Source organism: Vigna unguiculata, chromosome 11 (genome assembly GCF_004118075.2).
Source record: "Vigna unguiculata cultivar IT97K-499-35 chromosome 11, ASM411807v1, whole genome shotgun sequence".
In the NCBI taxonomy this organism is placed as follows: Eukaryota; Viridiplantae; Streptophyta; class Magnoliopsida; order Fabales; family Fabaceae; genus Vigna; species Vigna unguiculata.
Window position 1 is genome coordinate 23,312,788 of NC_040289.1, and position 17,489 is coordinate 23,330,276.

General features: G+C 33.9%; 1 protein-coding gene across 1 annotated transcript; it reads right to left on the reverse strand.

Annotated features, from left to right (window-relative positions):
- Positions 1 to 3,508: 3,508 nt before the first annotated feature.
- On the reverse strand, positions 3,509 to 17,236 carry LOC114168652 (protein disulfide isomerase-like 5-4). The gene is made up of 11 exons (XM_028053546.1): positions 17,017 to 17,236; positions 16,505 to 16,583; positions 16,218 to 16,306; positions 15,263 to 15,320; positions 14,962 to 15,146; positions 14,801 to 14,858; positions 14,354 to 14,394; positions 14,121 to 14,195; positions 4,957 to 5,013; positions 3,910 to 3,976; positions 3,509 to 3,816 (listed from the first exon to the last, which is right to left on the reverse strand). The coding sequence occupies exons 1-11, from the start codon at positions 17,055 to 17,057 to the stop codon at positions 3,760 to 3,762; spliced, it is 807 nt and encodes a 268-aa protein (XP_027909347.1). The 5' UTR covers positions 17,058 to 17,236; the 3' UTR covers positions 3,509 to 3,759.
- Between the last annotated feature and the right edge of the window lie 253 nt (positions 17,237 to 17,489).

The window sequence follows — 17,489 nt, forward strand, 5'->3', positions numbered from 1 at the left end:
ATAGCCAATCCCTTTCACGTTCCAGCTCAATCAATACCAATTCATGTTTCATACTCCATTCGTGAATATACCATTCCAACTCATCTCGTTATCATGCCACTTTAATACCAACCTCCTCATTAAGATCACATGTTAAGTTCATGCCAAACCCATTATTCACAATTCATGCATCACATCACTCATGCATATTTATTTGTCTCAAGCATTTAACACAATAAGCAAGCATTAATCATTCCAGATTCAAGGAAACAACCACACCTCACACTGCCTCGCCCAGCTCCTCGCTCAGGCTGAAGGGTCTCGCTCAGGCGAGCCCCCTTCGCCTAGGCGAGGGCTCGAAAAGGGCAACAGTAGCTCACGCAGGATCTCGCTTAGACGAGACCCCTCTCGCTTGGGCGAGATACTCGCTCGCTTAGGAGCAACGTGGCTCGCCTGAGCGACTGCTCGCGTGAAGCAGCTTGGGCGAGCCTCTGTTGATCTCGCCTAGGCGAGACATGCTCGCTTGGGCAAGAAAACGAGTTATCACCACTGTTCTCTCGTGCACAAACACTCAACAGGTCGCCAATGGCTCAAAATTATCATACACAGGTTCGCATCAACACACCAAACATATTAAAATGGTAAAACAGTAGCACAAGCAGCGTAACTCAAAAGAAAGGGCGAACCTTAGCTTCACGAACGGTAAAACAGAAAAAGGGACGAGTTATTATCAAATCCTAACGGTAAACAATGGACATAGGCTCGGAAAAGGGGAACCAGGAGCTAAGGAGTGACTTACGTGGAGCGGAAACTTGACTTGAGCTAGCTCGAGGAAGGTTGACGGCTAACCCTAGCAGAGAGTGGCGGCTACTCAAAAGAGGCAAGGAGACGGGTTTCTACAAAGTGAGTGAAAAGATGAAATTATGGCAGATTAGGGTCTGAATCCCCAATGGGCCAGCCCTTAGGCCCATTACATTAGGGCAACCCTTTTAATTTAGTGCAAAAAAGGAAAACAAATTTACTGGGCCTTACAGGGAATACACGAACAAGTACTCAAGTACTTGATAATGGTCCACTACATCATTCACCATGTTAGCTTCATCCTTCAAAACCAGCTCTTGATCTATTCCCATTATATTTTTCACTCTTCCACGTGATTTTTTTTTCATAAAGAGGCGTTGAAAATAAATGAATGGGTGATTGAAGTAAGATACACAAAATCCCAACTTCATATTATTATTCCAAAATAGGAATCAAAGGGCCCAAAGATGATGTTGGGTACTAACTACACGTTAGTTGGCCTAATTGTTGCTCAAAGAGAATATGCTAGCCTATATTAATACAAGAAAAAGATACTTCAAACTAGAAGATGCTACCTGCACATTCTCATCAAGTTCAAGTCAAGTCGGCCCATAAGAAAAATGTTGATGTTGCTTGAAGTATTGGGCCGTTATTGGTTATGCTGGCCCATATGATGTGCACGGTTCAAATGATGACCTATTTCTTTTGTTAAAAGATTAATTTTTTATAATTTAATTTATTTCAAAGTATTATGTTTTAATATATGATATAAAAAATAAAGTAAACAAAACATATATATATATATATATATATATAAATATTTAATTTTTAAAATATATATTAAATAAATTACAAAATTTAAATATAAATAAATTTTAAAAAATTTAACAGTAAAAATATAAAAGAAAATAAAATAACAAATTAGAAAATAAAATAACAAAATAAAAATAAAAAACTGAATATATATATATATATATATATATATATATATATATATATATATATATATATATATATATATATATATATATATGTACATACACACTAGTGTAGGCAAGTGCTTCTACCACGGTTATTTTGGTCAATTGGCCTCAGTTTAAGAACCGAGACATATCTAGCCAAGGTAAAAAATAGTGCCTTTATGGTGCGGTTATGAACCGAGGCATATTTAACCCTTATTGCCTCAATTTCGAAGTCAACCTAGGATAATATGCCTTAAAAATTAAAAAAAAAAATTGAATGGTGACCAACATCCAGCCACTGTGAGCATAATATGTGAATAAGCCACCATTGACGGCAATAGCCGCATCACCGAAAAATTTTTCACCAACCACCGCACCCACGCATATGGAGAAACTCACACCAATCACCATTGTAGGTCTGCACCTAAGACGAACCACCACCGTCACGTTTCTTCCACACGCGCAACATCTGTAAAACGAAGCAAGTCTAAGTTCACGCACCATACCTTCTCTTTGCACATATGCAACTAGCCACCACGCATGAACAAGAACGATGCAATAGCAAACCACCTTTGGCCACCGTAACTTCACCATTAAACACAAACCCTAACTCATGCATGAACGACGACAATGGAGGTACTGCCTGAGCTCTACACGTTCTGCAACAACGAAGAAGGGATACATGGTCTACAACAATGGAAGAAGGGAACCTGCGCGTTCTACAACTATTGGAGATGAAACGCAACAATGGAGATGTTGCTGCTGCACCACGCAAAGACGCTCCAACGGTGCGCCATTCTGTTTTTAACCCTAACAAGGCTTATTGCCTCGGTTGATTTTAAACCGAGACATAAACAAGTGTGTGCCTCGGTTAAGTAGAACCCGCTGCATAAATGTAACCACATATGCTTTAGTTAAAATTCGACAGAGGCCTAAAAGACTATCTGCCTCGGTTAAGTGTCCACCCAAGGCATAAAACTATGTGTTTAATTTTAAAAATTGAAAATAGTAGGAAAACATAAAATTTTGGGACATATATGCCTCGATTGTCTATAGAATCGAGGCATAAACTTCCTCAAATATTACAAAAATGCCATTGCGTCTTTATAAGCCTCGTTTGGACTAGAACCGAGACATATAAAATGTTGTAAAATGCACAAACTGCACTAGTGATATATATATATATATATATATATATATATATATCGAATGTCAAATGAAAAACACTTGCATTCATAGCGAGTTTTGCTTCTCCTCATCCTTTATTTCTTCATCTTGGAGAAAACGATGAACTTCATTTCTTTCTTGTTGATAACAATTATGAGTAATGAAAAAAAAAATCTTAAGATTCTCGATTTTCTCAAGCTTTCGATTTTCTCGAGCTTCTCGCCTTTCACAGGGTTCTTAAGCTTTTCAAGTTTCTCAAGATTCTTTTTATCCTACTTCTTTCCATAAGTGCTAATTCTTAGTTATCCTTTCATAATCTTCATGCTCACCTTGAGAGGGGGTGACATCATTATGCAAACTCTCATTCTCATACTTTCAATAGAGTACTTCTCTTCTAACTTTCTCTCATTTATGTTTTATCTACTTGTAATACTTCTATTTATAGCAAAAATAGTCATGATTGTACTCACTTTAAACTCTAATTTAACTAATTGATTAAAATTTTGATGGTTATAGCCTGTAAGAGATAATAAAATAAAAAAAGGATAAATCCTCTAAGTAATTGTAAAAAAGTAATTTAGCAAATTACACGTGAAAGGTTAATAAAGTAGAAGAAAAAGAATGTATGCAAACTTATTTCTTGCACTAAATTCATCATGCCATAAATACAGTAGAAAGGGGAAAAAAAATCTACTTATATGGGCAAAGAAGGACTTTTTGGTTTGAGTTTTAGTGTTCCTTCAAATACTTCGACAAATTAAACCTACATTATTCAGACGATTATTTCAACGTGTGCTTCATGCAAGCTTTATTTAATCAACGTAGTTCGCCTATACATATTAGAAATCTTTCATGCAGCGTTTGTCCATGAAACCCTTGGGAGGGATGCAACTAAATTCTCCACAAACTGCAGGAAGAAAGTTATGTTCAATAACATTATAAAAACCATTAAGTCAACTGATTCAAAGTATGTTTATTTTTAAATAAATATAACATGAACCTGGGTAAGGCTTTCTGTATCACGATCTCCATAATAGGTCTCGTGTTCATGATGCCCATGTACTTTTCTGAAATTGGAAAAGAATCAGCAAATTAGATTTAATGAAAAAATCCAAAATTTTAGAACTTTAATCATGGACCAGTACGATACACAGTAGCTAGGATGTGTGAAAATATCATAAAGATATGACAAAATGAATTGAAAGACCTCTAAATACAATGGAGAAACAAACATTATAAAGAAACCCTTGAAATTTGATCAAGTTTCTACTAAATTTCTGACTTCCAAACTTCTAAAATAATTTCGTATTCCTAATCCCATCATAAACCCTCGATTTGGATAGAAAAATAATAATGAGGATTTTAAGTCAATGAAAATAGGTAGGGTGATACAATTTGCCAAATTTTAAAAGTGGTGTCTTGACACTACTAAAAAAATTCATATTTCCTACTAATTTTGTTTTGAATTATTTTTTAGGAAATATTTATAAATTTTGTTATGAAAAAAAAAATTGTAGGAAATTGTTGCCAATTTTTTTGCAAAATATTTTGCATAAAATACTTTTCGCAACAAATTTTGTAGAAAATACTTACAAATTTTATAATTTTGTAGAAAATAATTATGTACGAAGAAATTACCTAATAATTAAAATTCTTAGAAAAAATAAGCAGGAGAAAGTTTTTTCTTGCAAATTTTCTTAACAAACTTACAAGAAAATTTTCATATAATATGAAAATTTTTAGTAGTGTAAGAAAATTTAACAGAACCAAATATATATATATATATATATATATATATATATATATATATATAATACCTCGAAAAGTATATTCAGATGCCACAAGAGCAAGTGTTTATTATTGCAAAAATAGAAAAAGTGAAGAACACAAAAAATGCATGACCTAGAGGTTCGTGTAACAATGATATTAATGTTAATAACATGAAGTTCATAATCATAAATAACATGTAACATATGGAGTAAATAGAGGAAGAAATTGTTCATCAAACACTGGTTGACCAATTGATTTTCCCTAATGGATTTATTACCTTACATCACTTCCTTCACGAAAGACTCGAATAGATGGATACCCTTGTATGTGATGCCTGGACAGTAAATATGAGATACAAATGAATGGCAACATAAGTATCAGGGGAGAATAACAAGTGTTCAAGAAACGACAGCAAGCCAAGGCAGAAAACCATAAATTATACTGAAGAAAAGAAAGTTCCATGCTCAACATAGCAAATAAAGCACAAAGTGTGTTTATCTTCTGCAATCTTTTGCTAACAAAGCCTAGCCTATGAAATCTGTTGTGAAATGCATATTCTAGTATGTCCAATTTCTGATATAAACATTTTTTTTATTATCAACTGTTTCAACTTTGAATTAGGGCATCTCTTGAAAGACAATTATTTGAAGAGACGCTAATGAAAGGGTAAAACTTGGTTTGGAAGAGGTGAAAATAATGTGTCTTCGATTTTGTAAAGAAGAAAATTTTTGCTGAAGTTCACATTCCCTCTGCTTGTGAAATCCATATTCTGGTATTTCCAGTTTTTGATATAAACACGTATTTTATTATCAACTGTTTCAACTTTGAATTAGTGTATCTCTTGGAAGACAATTATTTGAAGAGACGCTAATGAAAGGGTAAAAGTTGGTATGGAAAAGGTGGAAATAGTGTCTTCGATCTTGTGTAGAATGAAAATTATTGCTAAAGTTCACATTCCCTCGCTGCATGGGAATTTTATGAAACATTTATTCATCAAGTTACTTTAGTATTTGTTAGGACCAAAAGGGCTTGCATTTTTTCCTCTTCGGTAACCTCTTTCAAGCAGAAATACGGCTCCAATGTTAGGTCTTGCTCCAGTTACTCTAAGACTATCCAGGGAAAAAGGAGAACACACTAAAATATTGAAAATAAACATTCTCTCCTTTCATTCTTTCATTAATAACCCTAAAATAAAGAAAATTTAATGGGCCTAAAGTGTTTAGAATACAAACATAAAAAAAAAAACATAAAAGAGCATACTATAATAGTTAAAAAACAATCTAATTTTTAAAGGGTCTTTCTTCCTGCACCTCCAAAATTTCTTCTACATCTCCAAAATTTCTTTAAATTCACAAAAAACCCTTTGACCATTTAAGGAAACCCACAGACACCACACCTCCCAAAATTATGTCGACTTCGGAAGTCAAAATATATTCGGGAAGTCAAAATATATCATCGGAAGTCGACTTCCAAAAGTCAAAATGTATCACCGAAAGTCGACTTCCGGAAATCAAAATGTATCACCGGAAGTCAAAAATTATCACTAGAAGTCAACTTCCGGAAGTCAAAAAATATTCCCGAAAGTCGACTTCCGGAAGTCAAAAAATTAATTTTATTTTGAATATTTTTAATTCTTTTTAAAATTTATATTTTTTAACTTTTAATTATTTTTGTAGTTTATTATTTATTATTTTATTTATTTTTTATGTTTTCATATTTCTTAATATATATATTTTTTTTAAAATATTAATATCTATATATATAATTTTATTTTTATTTAATAAACTGAAAAATAAATATAAATATAAAAATAAGTAAAATTAAAATTAAAATAATATTAAACTTTAAATAAAAAAACAAAAAAATAAAAAATGTATTCTGCTTCATTTAATTTTATTTAATATTTGAATTAATTTTAAAATAATAAAACTTTAAATTAAAAAAGAAGATAATATATATATATATATATATATATATATTCGTTTTTTTAAAATTTAAAATTTCATTATTTATATATTATTTATATATGTTATTTTAAATATGATTTTTTTAATTCTTTTTTATTTTTATTAAATTTTTAATAACTTATATAAAAATAAATTTAAATTTAACTTCCGGAAGTTGACTTCCAGTGATATATTTTGATTTCCGAAAGTCATATATTTTGACTTCCGAAAGTCGACATCCGAAATTATTTTTGAGGGTGTGATGTTCGTGAGTTTCCTTAAATGGTGAAAGGATATTTTGGGAATTTAAAGAAATTTTGGAGGTGCAGAAGAAATGCTTGGAGGTGTATGAAGAAAGACCCATTTTTAAATGAAATCTGCCATCCATTTGGGCTTTTGGTGTTCGTGAGGATGACTGAGCCAAGGTTGTGGTTGGTGTGTTCGGATCATGGGCAGCGTGATAGGAATAGGCTCTTGGAGGGTTTGTGTGAGATGAGGGGTTATTGGTGTTGGGGTCGAGGAAGTTAGGTGTGATGGGATGGGAAGCATTTAATGCATGGGATTTATGACATTGATGGGTTGAGGTAGTGCGGTGGGTGAGTGATTTTAGAAGCCTCAGAAGAGTGTAGACCTGGTAAGTTGTGGTTAGTTGGTGGGGTCGGTGGAATTGATGAGTTTGGTTAGGAAGTGAGGTTTGAATTAATGTGTGGTATTATGGGTAGGTGACATTCAGTGTTTTCAGAAGTTGAAAACTGAGTTGCGGAGAGTGGGGAAAGTTTTCCTTTGAAAGATCGTAGAGACAAACATGGAAGATTGGGTGGATCTTAGAGGTGGGAGGGAGTTGGAGTTCATAGGCTACGTTGCGTATGCGACGGAGGATCTGATTAGGACCAGAGTAGCGCGATGCTAGCTTGGGGCACGATCGGCGATGCACTGATTGTCGATACGGTTGTAGGCGAACCCAAACCCAATAACTGACATTGAAACTTCGGTCAGTATGGTACTGGTTGGCTTGGTCGACCATGCATTGGTGGGTACGACGAAGATTCTGCTTGAGGCTATGGAGAACCATGATGTGTTGTCGTAAGAGATATGAGATGGTGGTGCCATCGCGTGGTATGTGAAGCATGTCCAAGGTGGTTGGAGGAGGACGACCATAGAGCGCGTGGAAAGGAGATATGTCGATGGCCGAGTGATATGAGGTGTTGTACCATAGTTCCACAAGGTGTAGGTGCTGATACCAGGGATGGGAGTGGTCACTAGCGAAGCACTGGAGGTAAGTCTCGAGCCCTCTATTTAATACTTTTATTTGACTGTCTATTTGGGGGTGGTATGACAAACTAAACTTCAGTGCTGTGCCTTGGGCTTTGAATAAGGTGCGCCAAAATGTGTTGACGAATAGTGGATCGCGATCGGAGACGATGGTTTTTGGCAACCCGTGAAGGCGGCAGATCTCGATGGAGAAGCGGCATGCCAAAGTTGAGCTGTGAAGTGGGTGGGCAAGGCAACAAAGTGGGCATATTTTGTTAAGCAATCACAAACAACCCATATGACAGTATGCCCCGCGGAAGAAGGTAAATGGGTTATAAAATTCATGGAATCTTCCCATACTTGTGCTGGTATTGGTAAAGGTTGGATTAATCCTTGCGGGTTGTGTGGCAGGTACTTGTTACGTTGACATGTGGAACATTGTTGGACAAAGTTACGAGTGTCGCGCGTCCAACCAGGCCAGTAGAAGGAGGCAGCCACCCATGCGAGTGTGGGTTTGAATCCCGAGTGACCTGGTGTAGAGGACTCATGCATTTCGTTGAGTATGCGTTGGCGGAAATCACCAGAGGCGGGCAAGAAGAGTTGATGGCGAAAGAACAAGAGACCATGACGCATTGAGAAGAGTTGGGTCACGAATTATCTTAGATGCATGAGCTAATGAGTTGTTGGCCTTCACTGGTGGAGTAGAAAAGTTGTAATTCCTTGAAGAGACTAGGAATATAAGACGTCAGAGCAAATAACAGTGGAGAGGTTGATTCATCCCGGCGTGAAAGTGCATCAGCCACCAAGTTAGATTTTCCATGTTTGTACAAAATCTCGAAATCATACCCCTGTAACTTAACAGTCCATTTCTGTTGTTATAGTGTTTGGATGGTTTGGGATAGAAGGGTATTTAGGCTTTTTTGATCGATGTAGATTTTGAAATGGTTGCCAAGCAAATACTGACGCCATTTTTTGACTACTTTAGTGATTGCATACATCTCTCTTATGTTGAAGATGCTTGGAGGCAAGGACACATATTTTTGCTGATAAAGGTGAGGGGTCGTTCTTGCTGGTTGAGGACCGCTCCTACGGCCACTGCGGAGGAATTAGTTTCCACAATGAAAGGCAATGTGAAGATGGGAAGATGTAGCTTAGGTAATTAAGCCATTTGTTGTTTTAGATTTGTAAAAGCCAGTTGTGCTGTTGGTGGCCATGTGAACTTTTGTTGTTATAATAAATCGGTGAGGGGAGCGACGAGTGTGACGTAGTGGCGAACAAAATGCCTGTAGAACCCGGTGAGGCTAAGAAATCCCCTTATGTTTGTGAGTGTGGCTCAAGCCATTTTGTGATTGCTTTAACCTTTCCGGGGTCAGGTGCTACTCCTTTGAGGGTCAGGTGCTTCTCGTTTTTGGCTTCAATGGCATTTTGACGTTGGTCTTGGGATTCCATGTGAATCTGGATGGCTGAAAGGCGATCCTGGATGTGTTTCTTAACCCCCGACTTCCAACTAAAATTTGAGACACACAACTACAAAATGTGTTTCTTAACCCCCGACTTCCAACAATGTTCATTTTTCTTCCATCCCCTTACTAGTGTTTACTTGTGAAAATTTTGACTTTTGAAAACTCAAAATAAAGACATATTTTATTTGACAAAAAAATGTGGGACATTGTTCAATGGATGATATTATCACTTGTTTGAGGAGGAGCAGAAAAAGTTAGAAGATTATGAACAAAACAACGCCCAAGCATTGTTTGTTCTTCAACAAGCTACGGGAGAAACTACCGCTAGAAGGATCATGGATGCAGAAACTACAAAAAGGCATAGGATATTTTGGAAGAAGAATTTGAAGGCAATGAATAGGTACGTTCCAACAAACTAGACTATCTAAGAAGAGAATTTGAGACCATTAGAATGGAGGAATCTGAGACCATTAAGAATAATATGGAAGAATAAAAGAAATAGTTAACAAAATGAAAGTATATGGAAAAGAAATAAATGAAAAAAGAGTGGTAGAAAACATTCTTTTCACTCTCACACAAAAATATGATTCCATAGTTGCTTCCACAGAAACTTCCTTGGATCCATCTTCTCTATCAATGAATAACTTAGTTGTCTCCTCGAAGTGCACAAAGCAAGATTTAACAATCAAGTTGATACAAATTCAATTGAAAATACATTCCAATCAAAGCTTCTAAAATTAAAGAAGATGGAGAAAAGAAAAGTGTTGGAGAATATTCTAGAAGTAGAGATTTTATAAATTTTTTTGGAAACAAGAAAGATAGCTATCCTCCATGTGACATTTACAATAAATCAGGTCATGTAGAAAAAGATTATTGCCATCGTGGAAAGCCAATAGGTCATTGTTGCAATAAACTTGGGAGAAGTATTGCCATAATAAAAATAAACATCAAGCAAACTTTTCTGAAGAACATAATGAGGAGAAACATTTATTATATGTTAATCAAGAATTTGCTAACGGAGAAGGAAAGTGTTACTTGGATAGTGCATGTAGCAATCACATGGCCCAAACCCGTGGTGAGTCAAGTTGGCTCGCGGGTTCCAACCCATTTTTACAGCTCTAATGTTTCGTACAAGTCTTTTATGAAGATTCATGCAAAACCCAAGTCAAATACATCTTCGCGTAGGCAAAAGAATATTAAGATATCTACAAGGAACAAAAGAGTATGACATATGGTATAAATCAATACGCAAAGATGACATGAATAGCACCTCAGGCTATGTTTTCTATCTTGGATTAGGAATATTCTCTCGGGCGTCAAAGAAGCAAGCCATAGTTGCACAATCAACAGCTAAAGTAGAATACGTGGTTGTTGTTGAAGCAGCGAGTCAAGCTATATATGGCTTCGAACGACACTCAAAGATACGAGAGAAAAAAAAATGGCCCTACTACAATTAATTGTAACAATAAATCAACTATTACAATGAAGAAAATCCAGTGCATCACAATAGAACAAAACATATAGCAATTAAATATCATTTCAAGATGGAAGCAAAGACACATATGAAGATTTGACTCAAGTACTGCCCAACAAAAGACCAAATTACAAATATTTTTACAAAGGCATTACCAAGACCAAGGTTTGAACTAATGTGCACTATGCTTGGTGTTATCAAATTTGCATCAATGGGGAGTATTAAGATGTAATGTCAAATTCTAGAACAATGTAGAAAAGCTTAAGATAAGAGGTAAAAAATCAAGAAAATTCTACTTAAGTTAAAAATCTAGAACATTTTACATAAGTTGTGGCTAGCATTTTCTAAAAGGATTAGTATGTTCTTGGTCCTTTAACTATCAGTGAAAATTGAAATTAATCCCTCTGCGAAATTTTGGTCCGATTTAGTCCTCCAACTTTAGAAATGCGTGCATTCTCTTTGAAACTTTGACCCAATTCAGTCCTTCAACTTTAGAAATGTGTAGACTTAGTCTTTTTAGCTAAATTTTGTTAAGTATATTTGACATTTCAAAAACGTTTCTTAGCTAACATTGAAGCGAAAATGTGTCAAACAGTATAAATAACTCAAATGCTATCATAAACGCGTTTGAAACGTGAAATAAACTTAACAAAATTTGGTTAAAATGACTAAATCCAAAAACTTCTAAAGTTGGGAGATAAAATTGGGCCAATGTTTTGAAGTGGGACTCATTCCAATTGTCACTGAAAGTTAAGGAACCAAAAACATATTTAACCTTTTTCTAGAATAAATCATATGCATGTAAATACCCATGTATACTAACATTTGAGAATGCAAATACAAAATATACTTCTTCCAACTACTACTTTCATATTTACTATCTCCATATCTTACTTATCCAATCAACGACTCCTCTCACAACAACAAAATACTTACATCCTCCTACAAAATTAAGAATATAAAGTTTCCATAACTGTGAATGAGAGTTTGGTTTCCACCTTTCTTCCCCTTGTCTTATGACAATTCTTCCTTCCTTCTTGGATGGATATCCATTGTTTTCTTGCCACATGATATATTTTCCACCACAATTGTGAGACCTTTTATCAAATCTTTCAATCGTTGTAAAATGCTCATGTTGTTTATTCTCAACTTTCTCTCTGCATGAACAACTTCTTGCAACATCCGTTCTAATCCATCCATTCTTGATTACATTCTTGTATTCACCATATCCCTTGAAACGCACCATAGTTCCAAGATCGTTGATATGGTACCGATTGATAGAATATAACTGATATTGGAATAAGAAAGAATTAAAGAACTTGAATTGTATTACTTCTTTCCAATCTTGTACCAATGTATATAGGATCCCACTCTTCAACTAGCATTTGTTTTCTCTAATCACCAAAACAGTGTCTCTTCTTAACTCTCCTAAACTATTTATAATATTTAGATACAACTATAAGTCATATCTATAGTTTATGTGAGATCTCATGATATTTAAGCTATAAAAGTGAAGGCTTCGTTCACCTCTTTGAATGTCTCAGTTAATACAAACAGGGCATGAAGATCTGGCCATTACAATTGTGTAACATGCAACATGGAAAAAAATAAAAACACAAAAATCGATGTTCTTAGGATTGTTTAGAGAGGAGTCTCATTAGTACCATGAGGGAAAAAACAACAAAAGAAACACAGGAAGTTCTTCAATAAGAGTTCAAAGAATATTCAAAGGTGAGAACAATTAAAATTCAATCTCTAAAGAGAGATTCAAAGGATGAAGAAAAAGGAAAGTTTGAATGAATACTTCAATAGATTGTCTAAATTGGTGAATTAAATGAAGTTTAATGGAGATACAATCAATGAAGAATTGTTAATAAAATTCTAATTAGTTTGACTTAATAATTTGATCCTACAGTGATTTCCATAGAAGAAACTAAGGACTTATCAACCATGATCTGTCAAGTATTGATGGAGTCACTTAGATCTTTTTGACCATAAATTGTTACATCGCAGTGAAAAGTCATTTCAAAGCATGTTTCAATCCAAACTTATTGTATCATCTCAAATAGGTGAATTAACAAATAATGTTGAGTCTTCTAGAGGTGGCAAATTTGGAAGAGGGGAAAGAAATCCACGTGGAAGAGAAGAGGAAATATGAAAGAAGAACAATCACAAAGAAAAAGATTGTTGGAATATAGACAAGCCACAATGTTATAATTGAAAAGGTGTGGCTATGAGCAAAAGGATTGTCACTTTGAAAATAAACACCACAAGTTATTAGATGAAGTAGAAAATGGTGAAGGGAACTTGATCTTTGCTTGTCAAAGACAACTTGAGCATAAAAATATATGGTATTGGGATAGCAACTGCATCAATCATATAATGGAGATTGAGAAGCTTTTCTTAACATGGATTATGCATTTGTCTCAAAAGTTAAACTATATAACAGAGAGTGTGTTGAAGTAGGAGGCAAAGAAAAAAATGGATTTACAATAAAGGAAAGAGGTAGGTGCATGGTATGTGTAAAAAAGACTAGATGAAAGTATGTTGGGTATTGAACAACTTTTGGAACATGGTTATTCTTTGATTTGAGAAATTACATTCTTATTCAAAAAGAAGAATTGTTCATACGGTGAAAATGAGGAAAAAAAGAAATTTTCTGCTTTCACTAATTATGAGAGAAAAGAGAAAATTATTCTTGTTAATAATTAAGAAGAGATATAGTAATAAGGAATAAAATCAATAATTAATAATGAGAAATGTTCACTAAGATATTTCCTTACTAATATTGTTAGAAGTCTTACATCGATTAAAGATAAGGAGTAGGTACAAATCTTACCTTACAAATTGATTTTGTGGGGTTAAGTAAGACTTAAAGAGCACTTCTTAATAGATGTAATCAAATATCATATTTCTCTATTTAATATAATCAAATCATATATTAAGCACATGGTTTACAAAAGACCCATTTTTTCTTTCCGTCAATGCTCTTTCCTTCTTTTCTACCAAAATTAAGAAAAAATATATCACCCTTTTCCTTTCTCCACTTAAGTTCATCAAATAACCTTTATAGCTTTTTAATCAAATCTAAGAACATTATTGCTTTATTAAACTGGCTGCAACCTTAGCTAGCTTACAAGTGTGACTTGGCAACATTATTTAGATATATGATTCAAAAGCAAAAGCATAAAAATGGAAAAAGGACAGATTTCATTAAGTAATGGATTTTAAAATTGCAAAAAAGGAAAACATGTCAATTGTAGGTAAGAAGCATAATATTTAGGGGGAAACTAGCAATACTACCTACCTCCTGCATAAATCAGCCTCTAGAGTGCAATCCACCTTTGCCAAAATAATGCGCCCATCAATTTCTGGGTCATACCTATTAAAATTAATTAAAATTAATCAAATACATATTGGACATTGAATTAGTCAAGTTATGATAAAGAGTAACTCTAAATCTACAAAGGAGAGGGGGAAATCTATCTCTAAAATGTAATTTCAAGAAGTATGAGAAACAATCAATCAATAATAAAGCACCTCTCTATCATAATTTTAGTTGTTTTATCCCATGCAGGTTCCTGAAAGAAACCAGTAGAAGATAATTTCATGTAAAGTTTACAATCTATTAATCCACCAAAAATGTTAAAAATTTATAATTCAACCATCATTCATTATTAAAGGAAAGAACCACCCTTATCGTACGATGTTGTTAAATATTATAAATCATAATTTTGCATTAGTCACTACTAAAGTATAACTGATGAAAGATGCACTTGAAGTAGCCTTTGCTACTGCTACTTAGTGGCTTGTACTGAGAGGGAAATTCCCCTCTTAAGGAATGAGACATTGTTGAAACAGAACCCAATCTATTTAGGAAACTACAAAGACATCAGGTGACAGGTGCCAATCTTATTTCCTGATGAAAAGGTACAAAATTATGATAAAAAAATTATTACCATACATAATTATGATAAAAGTTATTACCAAACGCTGACACCAGGAACACCAAGGTGTATAAAAATTTACAACTGTAATTGGAAACCTGCAAAAGGATTATGAAACAGAGAGTAAATATTGCATTTTGAAAGGAACCTGGCTAAAACAAGGAAAAATCAAATGCGGTATTCTCAGAAGTGGCCACTTACTGATAAACATAATTATCAAAATTATGTGTTGTGAGTGAAAATGAACCTTCAACAGATTCTCCATCTACTTCACCATCATGCTTTACAACATTTGTAATTGTATCCGAACGAAACTCAGCGCTAGTCAGTCCTGAATTTGAATCACTAGAAAACTTGCGAACGGTTTTTTCTATATTGATCCTTTCCTGAAAACAAGAGGTAAAATATTAAGCAGAAGGCCTAAAACATCAAAGGATGGGATGAAGTATCATATCACTAGGAAGCATAAAACTAAGAAGAAAATAGAGTAAATGAGACTTACTGTTTCCACCATATCACCCACATCAGTTGATGCAAACTCGTATGAGACTTCAGGGAAACTTCAAAAATATGTTGAATCAATAAGCCAACAACAATAGAAAAAGAGGTAGATAAAGTTTGCAAATAAGTGTTCACTTGATTGAGCGTACCGCGTACAAACAGATATTAAAATATCCGTTACCGTAAATAATAAATATCCATACATAGATATTAACTATTCGTTGTGAATTCTATTTGTGAATATCTATAAACACACATATTTTTATCGTTCCTATATTTGTATAGAGAGAGACATTGCTTAGAACCGTGTATGTTATTAAAATATTGGTATTCTGTTATTTCATTATTATTGTGATTATTTGTAATAGATTCTTGCAAGTTTGGAAGAATTCATACTTTTTTGACAGTTTTGGTTGTTGTATTGTTGTTTCTCCAATCACCTCTCTGTCCTTTACATCTTTGCTTCTATTTCCTTATTTATATCTACTATGCATTTTTCTAAATAAATATTTAAAATGAAATTTTACATACATCAAAAATTAAATTACTTTAAAACAAAGAATTTGAAATATATGAAATTTAACTTGCTTGTTAAAAAATTTGAAACTAAAATAATTCAGTAAAAAAAATCAAATTTCCATACATTTTAAATTCCTCAGAATTTTTAAATGCTCTATCTGAGCACTACCCAAGTGAATTTCAAGATTATGGTGAAACTACAAACCGTTTTGATTCATGATTTAATCAATAGACACATGCCTTGTAATAGAAGAATATTGAAGCTCTCATTCCTTGTAATATGGCAAGTTCATAATACCAAGACTCAACAAAAGCACAAACCCACCAATAAATACATGATATATATTAAACAATAGTTAAGACATGAGACCATTCACCAACTAAGAAAAACATCCCTATTCAACCACAGACAGCAAATGCCTAGATAATCGTTCTACCTGTTATTGAAATTACGTAAATAGTGATGATCAGAGCTCTTGTCAACAATCACAGATGTTGAGGCGCTAACAGTCAAATAACTTGGTTCCTGAAACAAGGATGCAAGACAAATATCAAACGAAATTTGAACAACCAATTCAAACTTAGAAATTTGACAATACTAAATACAAGATGTTCAAAATTAGAGTTCTCGTAAAGCAGTATAGGACCTAACATCAATCTAAATTACAATTTTTTGTTCAACAATTCACAACTCATTAACATGATGGAAGTCTCAGCCACTCACCATTCCAAACAATAACATCATGAAGGGAACTGCCACTATGGATAATCGTGCCTCAGTCAAACCTCTCAGGATTTTTCTGCTGACAACACAAGTCAACAACAAGCACATAACAAGATAATTCCTAATTTAAAAAAAAAAAAAAAAAAAAAAAAAAAAAAAAGCAAAGGAAACCTGCATCCCCAAATTACTCGTTAAATTTACATCGCAAGCGATAAAAGTATCGAGGTTCTTTCTATTAAGAACATCTTGCAATTAGAGATTCTTCGAGTTATTTAGTTCCTAATATCTTGTGTTCTGTTCGATACTTATCCTTCTTCTTCCACACAGACACAGAAAAATATCAGTATCAGTGTTTTGTTACAGTGTGGACTTCGGTTTGCATGAACCATTATACAAAGAGCTTAACAGTGAGCACAAACAAATTCCAACTCTGTAACAGATTCCTTGTATTCTGCTTCTGCACATTCGCTAGCCAATTGAAACAGAGAGGAAAAACGGGTAGAGATTCCAACCTGTAAAAATCAACGGATTTGAGCTCAGTTGCAGAAATCATGTTGGCGAAAAACGTAGAATCACAGCGAGAGAGAAACACAAGCGCCTCCGAAACAGAAAGCGCAATAGCTATAGATTGTATATAAGGAGCACAAAAGTCTCCGAAACACAAAGCGCCATAGCTATAGATTGATTGTATCGAAGGAGCTGGCCTTTCCCTGTGGCTTCTTCGTCCCCGTCTCTTTCACTCTTGTGACTAACGAAAAAACTGAATATATTCAAAAAAAAAAACAAAAGTGGAACATTTAATTACTAATTAGATTTTGCGGGAAAATTGAATTCTGCATGGTTGACGTACTTAAATAAAAATATTTAAGTTTTAGATATTGCATTACTTTATGAATTTAATTTAAGAGTAAATTTTAAAATTATAACGTTACAATAATTTTCTTAGATTTTATAATAATTATTAAAAATTAATATACATAGTGGA